The 16,798-nt window shown below is 43.0% G+C and overlaps 1 protein-coding gene across 3 annotated transcripts; it reads left to right on the top strand.

Annotated features, from left to right (window-relative positions):
• Positions 1 to 43: 43 nt before the first annotated feature.
• crmp1 (collapsin response mediator protein 1) lies at positions 44 to 10,141 on the top strand. 3 transcript variants are annotated; one of them, XM_086211402.1, is made up of 14 exons: positions 44 to 465; positions 2,320 to 2,408; positions 2,641 to 2,825; positions 2,905 to 3,069; positions 3,704 to 3,765; positions 3,845 to 3,925; positions 5,001 to 5,069; positions 5,181 to 5,301; positions 5,415 to 5,571; positions 6,850 to 6,991; positions 7,075 to 7,245; positions 8,013 to 8,192; positions 8,554 to 8,719; positions 8,847 to 10,141. In XM_086211402.1, the coding sequence occupies exons 1-14, from the start codon at positions 154 to 156 to the stop codon at positions 8,936 to 8,938; spliced, it is 1,992 nt and encodes a 663-aa protein (XP_086067528.1). In that variant the 5' UTR covers positions 44 to 153; the 3' UTR covers positions 8,939 to 10,141. The 3 variants fall into 3 exon arrangements, with proteins under 3 accessions (XP_086067528.1, XP_086067530.1, XP_086067529.1); XM_086211404.1 differs by having other exon boundaries at positions 45 to 504; XM_086211403.1 differs by lacking the exon at positions 44 to 465 and adding an exon at positions 700 to 1,503.
• Positions 10,142 to 16,798: the final 6,657 nt, after the last annotated feature.

Raw genomic sequence — 16,798 nt, 5'->3', positions numbered from 1 at the left:
TGTGTGTGTGTGTGTGTGTGTGTGTGTGTGTGTGTGTGTGTGTGTGTGTGTGTGTGTGACCCGGTTAGACAAGCGAGGCTACTGTCTCCATCCTCTCAGTTTTGGGGAAGCCTCCGTCTGTCGTGGAAGCCTCCATCTGCCGTGGAAGCAACAATGTCGGACTGCAGAAGACAGTGGAACCGGGAGGATGAGCTGCCGGTCTACCTGGCAGGACCGATCACCACCGGGCCGAACCAGCGGAAAAGCTACGGGATGTTCAGCTCCGTGGAGGGGGCGTTTGAAAGCAAGACCATAGACTTCGACAACTACGCGGTTGGGAGGAAAGGGAGCCGCACCCCGAGGAGCGGGAGCCGGGAAAGGCTCCTGGATTTAGGGGACCCTGCGGACGTGACGCCAAGCGAAACCCGCAAAGGGTCACTGACCATATCTCCCGGGGAGAGAAACAACGGAAGTCTCGGTGTTGAGGTCAGTTATTCATCGGGGAAGGAAAGCCCCAATGGAAAGGTAAGAGTTAAGATACCAGTACCACCTCTCTTTCGAGAGCAGATATATTAGGGTCTATACTTTTGGCGTTGATTTTTGGCTCCCGAGGGGAGATTCTAATTGTTGTCAATAATTAATGTGGTGCATTGCAGTTTGACTCTATAGCTATATAATCCTGAAATGATGTAAATACGGTGCAGTGGTTCGCACTGTGGCCTCACAGCAAGGCGGTTGTGGGTTCGAGTCCTGGCTCGGGCAAGCGATCTTTCTGTGTGGAGTTTGCATGTTCGCCTGCGTGGGTTCTCTCTGGTACTCCAGCTTCTTCCCACCATCCAAAGACATGCAATTGGGGACGAGGTTGATTGATACTCTAAATTGACCATAGGTGTGAATGGTTGTTTGTCTGTCTATGTTGGCCCTGCGATGGACTGGCGACCTGTCCAGGGTGAACCCCGCCTCTCGCCCGTTGGTGCTGGGATAGGCTCCAGCCCCCCCGCGACCCTTAATGAAGGAATAAACGGAAGACAATGGATGGATGATGTAAATACACGAACACGTCATCGTGGTGCTGAACAGGACAGCGACAAAACATCACCTCCTTTGTTGTTTTGGTGCGCTCGTGTGTGTGTGTGTGTGTGTGTGTGTGTGTGTGTGTGTGTGTGTGTGAGTGATGGGTGTGGGAGAGGGCGCTAACGTTCACAAAATCAATCCCTTCGTCACCAGAGACACGCTCGCGCTACCATGAACGCGCGCATGGAATGGTCACCTGTTTCTTTGTGTGCGCGCTCTACGTATCCTGACGCAGCCGTACCGTGGTTTCGTCGCGCGCAGTTCACACATACTCACATACATACGTCTACACACACACGGAAACAATATCAGGGGACAAAATAGGCAGAGCGTAACACACAGGGCACTCGGTTTTGAGCGACTGTCCCGTGGGTAGAGGCCGAGGGAGGAAGAGGAAGAGGGAGGATGTATGGGACCACTTTCCAGGGGAACAGCTTCCCCAATCTTACGGTAAGAGATCAAATCCCCGCAGCCAGTGCCGGAGGAGAGGATTAAATTCTTAGTGAGGCGGCAATGAGCAGAAGCCCCTTTATGTTGGTGTTTCTGCTTTGTGAAACAGCAAACGCAAGTCACAGAGGTGACAATTCTCTACCGCTGAGTCAAATCGAGCGCCCATTCCGTCAAAGGGGGAGTTGCGTAATCTCCCCGCCTGTCAAAGAGATTAACTCCACTGGTTTGACACGGTCGAACTGGTAATCAGACAAGGAACTCTGCGGTTTGAGATTAGATTTTGTGCGGTGTGTAGAGATGAATCCTTTGTCAATTATATCATTTAGAATTTAACTAATCAAACAACGTGGAGTCAAATGCATTCGTACATTGTATGGCGTGGACCAAAAACGTTAAAATTCAAATTTCAGAGTTAACATTGTTCCCATCCTGATGGCTGCAGATTTAGAAAATTCAAGAAGATTGTCACAACTGGATCCACGGTTGATGCCCAGTTTCCATGGAGACGTAACATCTTCCAGTGCTGTTGCAAGGCATGCTGATAGAGGGTGTGGATGCTTATGATGTGATGTTTTTATTGTTCTCTTACTACAAATTTAGCATTTGCTAGCATTTAGCATTGATGTTATTCTGATCCTAAACGATGAATAAGGCCTTTGAGAGACCTCCATCCATGCTAGCCACACATGCAGCTATTACCAAGCCTAAGTCGAAGCATGTTATAATTATATATTGCTAAACCCATGTATTACATAACAGATTGTGCAATAAATCCAAAATCTCTCTCTCGCTCTCTCTCTCTCTCTCTCTCTGCAGAGTGAAAGTCTCCTGATTAAGGGAGGACGGGTCGTCAATGAGGACCAGTCTCTTTACGCTGATGTATACATCGAAGATGGGCTCATCAAGTGCGTACATAAGATGCTCTTTATGTCAAAGAACTGCTGAGGTATACAAATATATCTGATAATATTTTCCAGACATTAATAGTTCTGTTTCTATATTCTCCTCACGCCCATCTCATCACACCCAACAAACCCTCCTCACCCACCTGCACTGTATCTCTCCCCATCATGTCTATACTGCCTCGATTCCCTTTCATCCACCCCTTTGTTTCTGCATCTATTTTATCCTTGGTAGGCAGGTTGGGGAGAATCTGGTCGTCCCAGGGGGCGTCAAGTTGATCGAGGCTAATGGCCGCATGGTGATACCGGGGGGGATAGACGTCAACACCTGTCTGATGAAGCCATATCTTGGCACACAGCCCGTGGATGATTTCCTCCAAGGAACCAAGGCCGCGCTTGCTGGAGGCACAACTATGATCAGTGAGTGCAGGTGCCTGCGTATTTATTACACCGTTAAAAAGTAATCTTGCTTTTCATTTGAACCCCTCCCAACTCTCAGTTGATCACGTGACCCCTCAACCTGGAGAGAGCCTGCTGGAGGCTTTCGAACTCTGGCAGGAGGCCGCGGATAAGAAGGCGTGTTGCGACTACTCCCTGCATGTAGACATCCCTCAGTGGAATGAGACGGTCAAGGATGAGTTGGAGCTGTTGGTGCAAGAGAAAGGTAGATCAGTTTCTACTTTCCTACCACTCCAAAATAGAGGTACTAGTGTGTATATTTGCTTGTCCTGTAGGTGAAAGACAATTAGTAGCCTCTTGCACCTTTTCTGCTTGTTAAAAGGTGCATTTCTGGCCTCTTTAAGACCAATATTCTACATTTGAGCTAAGCGGTGGTTTGGTGAATTGTCGTGTACAAAACTTCTCTTGCTTTAAATTTTGAGTGTGTGCTTTAATGCTGTGCTGGTTAACTGCTGTAATTCTTGCATGTTTATCCCTACTTTGGACCCAGTTCACAAGAACACTAGGGAAAGATTTAGAAACAATTTGGCCCAGCGCTGAATCCTCTTTCAGAGGAAGCACGGAGGAAATACATTGTTCTCTCTATGCTGCTGTCATGGTGGTTCGAGTGTACATTTCGCTTGTAATCTGTTGAAAGTAAAAAATCACTTTTCTTCTGGGGCAGCTACAAAACAGCTTTGCAAAATCAGCTGCTCATGAGACTAATTTCCCCCCCAAAAAAGTTTCATGTTCTTGGCTGAAATGCTCGACACAAACAAGCCTTGCAAGTCAGTTGCTCATTAGGAAGCATCACCTTCTTGTCATGCACAACTGAAGTCCATCATTTATACTCTTGCCAGGCATCAACTCCTTCCAAGTGTACATGGCCTATAAGGATATGTTCCAGATGACAGACTCTGAGGTATTTCTCATAAGTTTGCACCCATCATGTCCTCGTACACATCGTTCTGCTCCTTCATTATAATTTTTCTTTCTCTCAGCTGTACGAGGCCTTCACCTTCCTGAAGGGGCTGGGTGCTGTGGTGTTAGTTCACGCTGAAAATGGAGACCTGATCGCTCAGGTAAGTGCAACCCAGCCACCTCTTCTGTAATCTCCAGAGCTACCACAGCTTCCCTGTCAATCACTTCATCTAGAAACAGATATTTACTCCTGTGGAATGTCCAAGACTGTAAGCTATGGATGAGCTGAAATCGCCATCATCCCTCTACCTTTACATGTTGTTGCGAGGCCTACTTGAGAGATATTCTTGTTATGTAGCTCCTCGGGGGTTATGGCGCTGCTGCAGCTGCTGAGGATCGGACAGAGAGGGTTTTACACATCCACCAGCGCCGTTGAAGTTATAGTACCAATGATGATGATGTAATGATGCTCCTTAATGGAGAAAACTCTATTCTATTGAAGATAAATGAGGGTAATCAACACATTTTCTATGGATGAATCAATAATGATTGATAAAGTACATATTTGGGTGCGCTACAATAATGGACACAGACAAAGGACGAAACAGAAAGCACTCAGAGTGTGTTCCTCCACCACAGTTTACTTTCGGGCACTGGCGCTTTCACGTTGGAGTCCTAATTAACGCTGCAAGCTGCAATGAGCGGTCCCTCACACCCATGTGCACGTCAGGGTGTGTGTGTGTTCCACAGAGTGAGAGGGTGATGAAACACTATAATCTTTGAATGATCAGTCCCAAATGTAATGGATTTTTCCTTGGCCTATACCACTCCCTTCCACCAAGTCAGGTGACAAGTCTGCCTCATAGCTTCTGTACTATCCTGCTGACAGGCAAACTAACAAATAGACAAATGCCAGTGTTAATATTTCCTGTGTGAGGCAAGAAACAAACAAAAACAACAAAGGCATAAAATTGTAGGGTTCTGGTTTTCATCTTGGTTTTGCTGAGCTTCTAACAGTGCTGTCAACAACTAGCAAGTGCTTCCCACAATGCATTGGTAGTCTAAGATTACAGCGCACTTCATTTTCTTTGATGGTGTGACAGACCGTGAGATTTTCATTTTACAGCAACAGCACGTCATTGAAGGCGCTGCAACACGAGTCTCGTGGGTAAAACAGGATTTGACGGGTATGTAGTCTTGATGGATGTCTCACCATTTGTTTCATTTGTGTTTTAGGAACAAAGAAAAATCCTCGGGATGGGAATCACTGGACCTGAGGGCCATCCTCTCAGTCGTCCTGAGGAGGTGATATTACCCATCCACCAGTCCAGCTATATATCCATCCATCCAGCTATCCGTCCATCTGTGCGTCCATGTAGAGTACTTGTCAGTTTTAACACGTTCCCTCTTCTGCAGCTGGAGGCTGAGGCGGTGTTCCGTGCCATCACCCTTGGTACCCGTGTGAACTGTCCGGTCTACATCACCAAGGTGATGAGCAAGAGTGCAGCTGACACTATCACCCAGGCTCGCAGGAAAGGTCAGTCTCTTTCTCTCTTTGCCCAACTTTGTCTTTTTTCATGTACCAGATTATATTTTTGATGCTCTTTTTGAAATGATTCAGACTATAAACTTTCATATTTTCATTTCCAGGTTCTGTAGTTTTTGGAGAGCCAATTACAGCCTGCCTGGCTACTGATGGATCTCATTATTGGAGCAAGAACTGGGCCAAAGCTGCTGCTTATGTGACCTCTCCGCCTTTGAGTCCTGACCCAACGACCCCAGACCACCTCCACACTCTTCTGGCCTGGTATGATTCAAACCTGTTCAACAGTGGATGTGCATGGTGCAGGCTGCAGGAATTCATCTTTAAATGCATGTCAGAGCTTGAAAGATCATGTGAACTGCGGGAAGAGTTCTGCCGAATCTCAACACGTAGATGCATTTGTACTATATCTCATATCTCAATCGCCCGACAACAGAGCTTAAAGTACTTCAACTCTCTTATTAATGCCGACTGAACACAGACCAAAAAAAAAAAAAAAAAAACAGTTTTATTTTTAGCTTTAACCTCTGTACAAAGTGAAATGGAAATCAGTTGGATGACACCAAAGGAGACACTGCAAGGATTTAACTCTCATTCTTTGTTTGGTATTCAAGCTGCAGCCTACTGCTAATATAATGCTCAATGTCAAACAAGATTTAATGACAAAGAAAAACAGATGGAGAGCAACAGGAGGGGAGAGAGATAATGGATTAAGGACCCTTGCATGATGTGAAAGGCACTTAAAGTTACAGACATTATTAATTAATCTGTGAGTATCAGAGCCAGAAGCAATGAATAAAGGGGACCAAACCTGCTTCACCTCAGGTCTTGCCTCAAATACACACCCACTAAAATGCACAGATACAGCATAATGCACAGAACTTCCTGCAGTACATTTTTGACTGGCCCTGATTCCATAAATAGCACAGGAACTAGAATCCTTCATCATCTGTTGCCTTGGCTACCAAGTACCTCCCTCCTCTTCCTCCTCTTCCTCCTCTTCCTCCTCCTCCTCCTCCTCCTCCTCCTCCACCCTTGTCTGCAGCTTCTCAAGGCGGGTATGTGCTGTCACACCAGCAATGTGATACTGCTGTTGTCTTTGAGCTTCTGCAAGTTGACAGGGTGTATTTTTAGGTTCTTTTCTCTCAAAGTATAACACTTATCCTTTCACAATAAGCGCTGTAATGACACTGGTTTGGTGCTCACTAGCATAAAGTGATGGCTACAATTAACAAGTGAATATAGGGTCAATAGTGAGAACTAACTCTCACAACGGTACAACCCAGCCTTTTGCTCTTTACGGGGGGAGGGGGGGGGGGTCTGTTTGTGTAATGCGGGTACTGCAGCTGTGTTGCATCATTCTAACTGGTCCTCTGACTTGTACTTTTCCTCACGTCCTCATTGAGGCCACCTGGTGGCCAACAGTAGAGATAATTATATCTGAGAACATTTCATGTTTGCAGCTGTCTACTAATTAGTTGCCATGGCCATATAACAAGTGCCTGCAGTACGCTGAGGTTTTTCTGTCATGGTTTGATGCAGCGGGGACCTGCAGGTGGTGGGCAGCGCTCACTGTGCATTCAGCATTGCTCAGAAAGCGATCGGTAAAGATGACTTCACCTTGATCCCAGAGGGAACCAACGGAGCAGAGGAGAGAATGAGTTTTGTCTGGGACAAAGCTGTGGTGAGCACTAAGTATATCTGATAATTATCTCCCTTCATGTTAGGGTGCCCCTTTGTCTTCACCCTCTCTTCTCTGTCTCTCAGGCCATGGGGAAGATGGATGAGAACCAGTTTGTGGCAGTCACTTCTACCAACGCTGCTAAAATCTTCAACTTATACCCACGTAAAGGCCGGATAGCGGTGGGCTCTGATGCTGACATCGTCATCTGGGACCCTGACAGCATCAAAACCATAACTTCCAAACTTCAGCAGTCGGTGAGGACTGAAGAAGATAGGGCTGCAGAAGGATTCATAAAATGTTAATGAGAATAAAAGCAGATAAATATTTAATCAAATAAATGTAATTACTGCTGCCATTGTTGAGGAAGCAGAAGCACACACAGGGGCGGGAGAAGGGATCCAGGTGGAATTTCACGAGTGTGAAATGGGATTATGTTCATTCTTCAGTGCGCTGAGCTAACTAGCATTCAGCTGGTACAGATTTTCATAAACATTTTAAATGCCACCCCATGAAGTTGACATTTGAAAAGACTAGTTCTTCAGTAGAAAGCAGTTCCATTGAAACCGCGGAAATCAGAGAATTATATGTATATATGTTTATATCTTCAAATTTCTTTTCTCCTGTTTCTGACATGAAAGAAGCTTCAGAAGGGCCTCAGAGACGATATTAGACAGTGGTTGATGTATTCAGTCTGCCCTGCCTCTTTAATCCAGACTGCTGTCGGCTTTAGGGTATAATCCCCCTTCACCCCTCACCCATTCCGTGCCACCATCTTTCTGCCCATCCCCCTGTATTCATACTCTCAATATGCCTGGAGCCTTTCACTTATTCATCCCCCATCTTCTCAACTGCTGCATTTTACTGCATGTATTATTCCCTCTGATGCAGAGCTTGCTTAAATAGCACAGCCTAGCTATTATGGGGTATCACTTCTCTAAACGCCGGAGTAAGATGTAAGAACTATTTTGTTCCCTGGCTTGATCCCCCCCCCCCCCCCACCCTGTATATTTCACTCATGTAGGCCTCAGAATACAACATCTTTGAGGGTCTGGAGTGCCGTGGGGGTCCAGCGCTGGTGTTGAGTCAAGGTCGGGTGGTGTATGAGGAGGGAGAGCTGCAGGCTCAGCAGGGTACCGGTCGATTCATTCCCCGCAAGCCCTTCCCAGACTACGCTTACCAGCGTGTCAAGTTCAGAAACCAGGTACAGTGCACGGTAACTGGTTTAGTGCTGAAGGAATATTAACATGTCACGTTTGACACTTTTTTCCATGAATGATTCATCGTTTGGATTCTTTTTTTTTTTGTCTCATTGATTTTTTTCTGCTTTCTTATACTTATGACAAATATCTTGAAAGTCCTGACTTCCAAGTAAGATGAATGTATTGTCAAATCAAATATGTGGGATTTTGTATGCTGCTGTTCTATTAAAAGTATTTCTGGTTCGTTCAGTTGTCGTTTCCACATATGTATTTTAATTGGTATAAAGTTATTTTTTATGCTGACTAGGTTACATTCCATTTAATTTCTTGGGAAGTTAGCTTTGCTTGTGTGTTTCTCTTCAGGTAAAGGGCAAGCAGGGAGTTACTCGCGGAATGTACGATGGCCCTGTGTATGATGTCACTACCACCCCTAAATATATCACACCGGCACCTTCGGCCAAAACATCTCCCACCTCTCACCAACCACCACCAATACGTAATCTTCACCAGTCCAACTTCAGCCTATCAGGTTCGACGAATGAAATGTTTTGCAGAAATTTTTAAATCCCGTTTTGAAATGAGGATGATTTTTGATGAAGAAATTAAGCTTTCTACACTTGCTGGTAAATATCATATCACATATTCTCATTTTACAGGGGCTCAGATTGATGACAACGTCCCAAGGAGGTCTGGCCATCGTATTGTAGCACCCCCTGGTGGTCGCTCTAACATCACCAGCCTTGGTTGAACACGAGCAATGTGTGGTTGTTGTGGGGTTTCACCTCTCGAGTGTGTGTGTGAGTGTATGGCTTAGAGTGTGAGCACACTGGCATGGATGAGATATACCTTTGTATTTTCTGCTGCAATGGTGAAACGCTCCCTTTTTTTTTTTTTTTTTGACCGTTATGATTTTATCAGTTTTGCCTTGAGTCTTTGGTCACAAAGAGAAGAAAAAAAAGCACATAGTGGCTGATTCCTAAGACAAGTGTGATTTACAATCAATCAAGTCAAGTATGAAAACTCACAGACTAGTGATTGGAGCACTCACACCAACACACTCTCACTTCAGATCCTGTTGTGAACCCCCCATCACCCCAACACCACCACCACCAAGCACTACTGTTCTGACATCATGTTATCTTCTTTCCCATGAGCATGACTTGGTGATCTCTCCGTAATCTCCCTCAGCGTCCCGCGTCTTCCTGTACACGTCTGCTCTGACATGGTGCTCCTCTCCACCCACCTGATGGACAGAGATGAACTATTTCTCCTGCATCTGGTTTATAACATCTCTGTTTCAGTGTGGATCGGTTATACATATTGCATGGGCACATCTTTAGATGTTACACGACTTATTGTGGTTTACTGTTCTACTTGGAGAACACTAAGGTTGTACTCAAAGCACATTAGTATTCAGCAGCACAAACATATGTGAGTAAATGTAGGCTTTGAACAAATGATTACGCTCACTGTGAATAGAACCATCTGTTCGAGTTTCAACAACCACCAACAGGTACGACCAGCAAATGCCAATACTCTTATAAAGTAGTTGAGAAGTTGAAACAAATACAACTGTGGTTTCAATTCCTACATAGTACCCTACATAGTAGAGTGTGACCCTAAAGAATTTAGGTGTGTGTGTGTGTGTGTGTGTGTGTGTGTGTGTGTGTGCGTGTCTGTGTGTGATAGTTTTCTGCCAAATACTCATGCCAGAAATAGATCTTTGTAGTAATGTTCTGCTCAGCTCGCCGCTGTAAAAGGGCTTCAGCTCTAACTGCTTTTCACCAGGAATCTTTTTAAGCTGTTTTTATTTGGATCTGATTGATTCTGGGTGTATTTTATTGGTTATGGTTAAATTTAGTGTTTCTATGCCGCTTCTGTTTTTGTCGCTGTTGTCTGGTGTCTCCCATGGAACCACTAATGATCAATAAAGACTTGACTGTTGTCCAAATGTTGATTTGAAATTATCCCCCCCCCCCAAATATATATATATATATATATATATATATATATATATATATATATATATATATATATATATATATCGTTCATGCTCCATGCTCCACTGTTATCTGAGATTTCATGAAAATGACCCTGGGAGTTTTGTGTAACCCTGCTGACAAACAAACAACAGTGCAAACACAATAATATTCTCATACTTCACATCTGTATATCTGTGTCTTAGCTGAACGTCTCCAGCGCCAATGCTTTCTGAATTGATTGAATATTAAATTGAATCGACAGTAAGCTTAAACCACCCAAGATGAATTATCCTAAATTAAGAGTTTCATTTCTTTTCTGCATCATCATTGTTGCAAAAAATGATTTAAAAATGAAAACTAAAAATATTTGACCCTCATTAATACCTTGAAGATTTTCATTTTGAAGATGTCATACTGTTTATTTCCTCTTAATCAGTCCCCTTTTGTAGTAAAAGTGACCCATTTTACATTCATAATTAACGTTCAGCAACAGCTGTGTGCACAGAGCGTCATACTCTGAAAGTTACTTTTAAAACAAACGTCTGCCTCACACTCAACACTCCACACCACTAGGGGGCAACACATTACCAGATTTGGGGCGTTCAATTCTGTTATGAGAAACAAGGCACACTCTTAATGATGACAATTTAAAAATGTTAACAATGCTTGCTGCGTTTCCCTGTTGTGGCGAAGAAAGATGAGTCAGATCACAAAGTTGTCACATTACTTAATAATTTACATTCCAATTCTCACCTCTGGTCACAAGCTCTGGGTGGAATGAAACCATAATTAGAAGCACTGTGACTCACAAAGCTCCAGGGGACTGGACATAAGCTTGTTTTCAAAATGACAAAGTGCATTTTAGTACTTTCAGTACGTTGTGAAATGAGCTTGTAATCTACTTCTCAGTCGAGCAAAATAATTCAATGTTTTTGATTGTTCCATATGATAATTTTCAGCTCTGCTTCTACAGAGCCTTCATGTGAGGAATATTAATTTTTCCTCGTACCTCCAGATATCAGGGACAGCCCCTCTTGTTTGAAACACATTTTGGATTTTTATTGTCACTGGAAGTGGATGATTTTCATGACCTTCTGACCTTCTTGTCTCTTGCCGGGATCCGCTCATTTCTTTAGAAGAATTTGAAAACCATGTCTTTAAAAAAAAACAACACTCTGCCGCCCCCCCCCCCTTTCATCACCTGCAGGATATTTCAAAATATCACAAGCATATCGACTTTAATGTAAGGGAAACTCTTAAGTGGACATTTGATTTTACAATGTATACCACAAAATGATGTTTGTGACTGGTATTGTCATCTTGTCATCAGTTCCAGCGAATCACAACACTGTATACAGCCAGTGATGTCACATCTGTGGTAGGATCCACATCCATCTGTTGTCCCAGAGGAACGGCTCCTTTCATTGTTCTCCTTGATGATAATGGCTGTTAGGGAAATGGTTCTCTGTTATATATTTACATATCTAGAAGTATGCCTCTCACTAACGTAACAGCAGATGCTCAGGGTCATCCCAACGTCCTGAACACATCTCAGTCTTCACAAACAGCTGCATTCTCCAAGTAACCAAGGTCACATCTGCTCTCCTGAGAGATTATCCCCCACGGAACGCCTGAACCATATTTCTGTAATTTACATTTGCAGGCTAGAAGCACAGTCATGCTTACTTAAGACGGAGACTTACTGCTAGGGATGGTTTCGGTTTAATACGCCACACTGGGAGGGGTGAGGAGAGTGGCTTTCACCACCTCCAGAAGGATTCAGCAAACTTCCTCAACTAATTTCCCTCTCTTCATTTTAATGTTTCGTCCAGCAAAGACTTTTCTCAAAAGAAAATTTGTAGATGCTTGAAATTAAGCTTTTTTATAATTCACACTACACGTGTGACAATGGTATGATCAATCTTAGAAGTATGACATCACCCTTATGATCTAACACGCTTCAGTTGCTCTGATTGAAATATATTGTTTTTAGAGGGGCGGGTCACGGTTGTGTGATGTCACAAAACTTCCACGATGATCTCTGACTTTTATTTCTGACTTCGACCCTGCATTCTATCTACCACCAAGCCACCCAGCCACGCTGACGACCTACAACATCAAAGCTAGCCAGAATCCTCTCATCTCAGTCTGTCATCTGAGACTGTCAAAGAGAAAGCTGACCGTCAGACCCAGATTGCTGCATTCGGAGCACCGGCGATACATGCGCAAAGTTTGACTTCCACTGGATCAACAATTGTTGAGTTGACTGATATTTGTCCAGGCAGCGAAACAGTTTGTGACTCGGCAGACCTTATAAACAACAGAGCGACTCTGTTTCTATATGTTCACAAAATAAACAATCACAGCTATTTCAAATGTCAGCACCAGGAATGTGTCAGCCAGTCATAGGTGCTTCAGATATTTTAGATTTAATACCATACAGACGGTGCATGTGAAAAGGACATTCTTTGGCTTCCACTACAGAAGAATTGATTCCAGACAACATCACCTTCACAGAGACGCGCCTGCTGCCGCCGCCATCTGCTCTGGGACCAAAACAAAGGAATGTAATATTGAGTCTGTGAGACTAGAAATGCATGTTTTCTTTTCACTGCAGCAGGTCAAGAAATCCTATAAATTGAAAACACCGTAGATGGGTGTGTGCATGTGTGTGTGCGTGTGTGTGCGCGCGCGTGTGTGTGTGTGGAGTGCAGGAGTGAGCATAATTGTCTGAACACGCGTTATAACAATAGAGAGATTTCCTATTCCTTCGCTGCTTGGGAACAACAGAGAATCGATGGCATCCAGGCAAATTACTGAGCCAGCTGCCCTGCTCTTCCACTGTTGATGGTTGAAGTGCACCAAACTACAGCATAATAAAGAAAATGCTAGAAAATACATCACCCTGAATTTACCTTCATTGTAAAAGACAACCAATCAGAGATGAACAATTAGGTGTCTTATTTGTGATGCCGATCAACTGACGACAGATAATGTGTTGCAGGAAAATACATTTTTTCTGCCAGTTGTCCATTTGTAATTCAGTTTAGAAGTTGGATACAGCGCCTATCATATGGACCGATTCATTCAGCCTTCACATTTGCCATGTTTGACCTGACTGAACTACTGTATATAACCTGACTACACAAAAACTTTTTTTTCAATCAAATTAGTTCATGGATTTTTTGTGGAGTTAACACATTGGGGAACTCTTTCTCTTTCTCTTTCTCTTTCTCTCTCTCTCTCTCTCTCTCTCTCTCTGACACACACACACACACACACACACACACACACACACACACACACACACACACACATCCGTGTACTTATATCTTTGTGAGGACTTTCATTGACGTAATACATTCCCTAGCCCCTCACTCTAACCTTGACCATCTCAACTGACTGCCTGACCCTAACCTTGACCCCAAACCTAACCAGAACCTGATTCTAACCTCGACCCTAAAACCAAGTCTTGACCTTCTGACAGCCCTTTGAAGATGTGAGGACCAGCTAAAATGTCCTCACTTTCCAAAAATGTCCTCACTCTGTTGGTTAAAATGTATTCTAGTCCTCAATATGTAGCAAGTGCGAGAACACACACACACACACACACACACACACACACACACACACACAAGATGATGTTTATGTTGTAAGTCTTCTAATTGTCCAGTTGGTGTCTATGTTGAGCTTCATTACAAGGTCACAACTCTGAGTGAGGCTACTGCAGATGCAAGTAGATTAATGTGGAGTTTACAAAATATCCGGGCCTCTTTTCCCCGTTGTAAACTCTGACTTCGCGTGAGACAGTCAGGCTCATTACCGATCTTCTGTCCTCTCAAGGACAACATGATTAGTTTGAACGTCCTCTTAGCAGATTGAACAATGCAAGGGCAAAATTACATTGAGCTACCAAATGTACATCGTAGTTAAGCTGCAGAGAACACACTTGACCTTTATTCTAGGCTTCAAAATTCAGTGTAAATCTGCCCAATTTCAAACTATACGTGTTAACAAAACTGCCACTTCTCGTAGTGATCGATGCTCTCTACACAAGCAAAAGGTTTACTTTTCAGTTATTCACCCAAAAGATGCATTTAGCCTTTCCAGTGCTCACAAGAGTAATGGAGGAGCACCTTGAGATCTCCTTTTTCCTTCTTGCGTCACTTCTTTGTGAGTCCTGAATGCAGGAAGAGCCAGCTACTTGGGACTGTTGAGTATTTGTGCATTACTAAGCATAAGACTGGGTAAAGGAGACGTGAGCAGTACTTGATAATGCGCGTTAGCATTTATAAACAGACTCTTCAGAGGCAGCTTCGCAAGCCAGTCGTGGTTTGCTTAAAGCTAAATAAACGTGGCTGGATCGTTCTACATTTTCGTACATGCATTCAGCACAAAAAAAAAAAGTCCATTTCAATCCACATCTTCTTTCCCAGCCGTATGCTCATGAATCCAGAAACACAGTCACTCACCATTACCAATAAAGAAATGTTACACCTGGGGAAAATATCTTTTTGTGAACTATTTGTGAGTATTTGAAAGGTATTTTTTTGGGTGAAGTACGGCTTTAAAGCACGTTACAGAAGAGCTTGGAAGCAGAACAAGGATGTCTCTGGTCTAGAATCCAGGAGCTTTCAACTACCAGGCAATCAGCAGATGGAACATACCTTTGCCATCACTTGAAACAGGAACATGACTAGAACAAGCCAAATATACAGAGGAATATATTTGTCGATGAAAGGCTGACTCATTAAAAATGATGTGACTTTTTTTTTTTAAATGTAAATTGCATATTTTGTGAATGGATAGCTTTCAAAACAAAGCTAAAAAGGTTATCTCTGAGAAAGAATCTTTTCAATCGCATGAATTATTTTTGGGTATGATTAAACAGATGAGTCAGTTTTAATTGAAAAGTTTTCACGAGGACCATACATTCACTTCTCGCTAAAAAATATGCTTTGATGTATAAAGTTTTATTTCCTGTTATTCTCCGAGGAATTTTGACGCTTCTTTGATGGGTTCAGGCTGATGTGACCATGAAAAGATGAAGAGACACAAATGAAAACCTAGGGAGGAACACGGAAGGGATCAGATCTCCTATCAGCTGTCTGCCGTATCAGTGAGGGAGACTGTTTACAGCTCTGCTGCAAGGCTTTCCTGAATAAAGGAACACAACAAGCTGACAGACTGGATCACATCTCTGCTGCTGCTGCTGTACGCTCAGCTGCTAAAGGCTTCTTTGGTGTTAGAAGTTTCCAGCTCGCAGTTAGAGATGTTAACTGATGAAACAATTTAGTTTTCTGACTAGATAAACACAGATTGGGGGGGGGGGGGGGGACTCAACATCTTATAAAATTATGTCGATTCGCTTTAATGAGGCGAGGATTCTTTATCTGGGCGAGTCAAAGGCTGACATTTCACTTCAGTGAACTTTCTCACAGACGGGGAGTCTTCCTGAAATTTGACAACTATAAAGACCATTTGATATAGTGGACAATGTATGAGAGAGGTTAACAGAGAGCCTCCCTCCTAACATTTTCCTCTGTCTTGATAAAATCGATAAAATGCACATGTCTGCGGAATTTAATTAAGACTTCAAAGAAACTGACAATGGTTTGTTTTTTTTTATGCTTCTTTTGCAGCGCAGACAACTCAAGAGGCGTTTATCAGGGGAAACAAAGTGATTTATTTACAAAGACTTTTATGACCACTTTTATAGGAGGTGAGTTACAACAAGAGGTTGATTGATATGATACCTGATGCTCTTGCTGTTTCGAAGAAGGCTGCTAATACGGTTCACTGTGTGGTTTAATGATTTTCCTCTGAGTGTGTTTTTATGTCTTTATTGCAGGCAGAGGAAGGTCCATGGGGATTGTTTCTGTTCTTTCTCTGTAGACTTAAGAGCTGTGGTCAGTAAGTCAACACTTTTGAGTTGGATACAGACTTTTGAAGCGTTTCTACGCACTGATCTTTTAGAATTGCGCGTAATGAAGGTCCTGGATTGATTTCATCGCTACGAATTAGCTGTCACTGAAATATTAAAACACCATCTCGTTGAAAATATCTTAAATAACGTCTTCAAACAACATAATTCCATCAATTTGTGGTGTGAATGTTCAATTGAAATTACTTGGAAAATGAAATGAATTGGCTGTGATAGAAAGTAAGGAGCTGGTGATCTTTAAAAGGTGCCTGCTCACATCCTAGCCCCTAAGAATACCATACAACTGCAGCATTTTTTTCTTTTAATTCGTTGTTATACTGAAGATAAATTCATGATTTGCTCATGAAATAAGCTGGTTTGTTTGCGTTATTTGTAAGAATTGCCTGTCTATGCTCTGGAATTTACTGAAAAGACTCTCTTTCAATAAAAAACTGCACAAAAGCTCATCATCTCTTCTCGTCTGAGTCACGATTATAAATTTCACAGTACTGTATTAGCCACCTAGATGTTGCATCGGGTTTCAAACACAAAGAGCTTCCTACTTTATAAATGGCTATTTTCCAGGTTATACCATATTGAATCTGTGCTCTTATTTTTCTTTGAGGTCACATCCTTGGCAATCAAATGTGCTCCACTGATATAAATGACTTTTGAGAAGAGCGAAGAACCTGTTTAAGCTTCG

This window comes from Aulostomus chinensis, chromosome 8 (genome assembly GCF_037954235.1).
Source record: "Aulostomus chinensis isolate RoL2024-O1b breed Wild chromosome 8, RoL_Achi_v1.0, whole genome shotgun sequence".
Lineage (NCBI taxonomy): Eukaryota > Metazoa > Chordata > Actinopteri > Syngnathiformes > Aulostomidae > Aulostomus > Aulostomus chinensis.
This window is presented reverse-complemented; position numbering and strand designations above follow the sequence as displayed.

Bases quoted from the DNA above. Each gene is read 5' to 3' on its own strand.
- crmp1 (XM_086211404.1), top strand. From the start codon at position 154: ATGTCGGACTGCAGAAGACAGTGGAACCGGGAGGATGAGCTGCCGGTC. The intron at 3,070-3,703 runs GTAGATCAGTTT...TACTCTTGCCAG, and splicing joins GCTGTTGGTGCAAGAGAAAG to GCATCAACTCCTTCCAAGTG. The intron at 8,720-8,846 runs GTTCGACGAATG...CTCATTTTACAG, and splicing joins GTCCAACTTCAGCCTATCAG to GGGCTCAGATTGATGACAAC.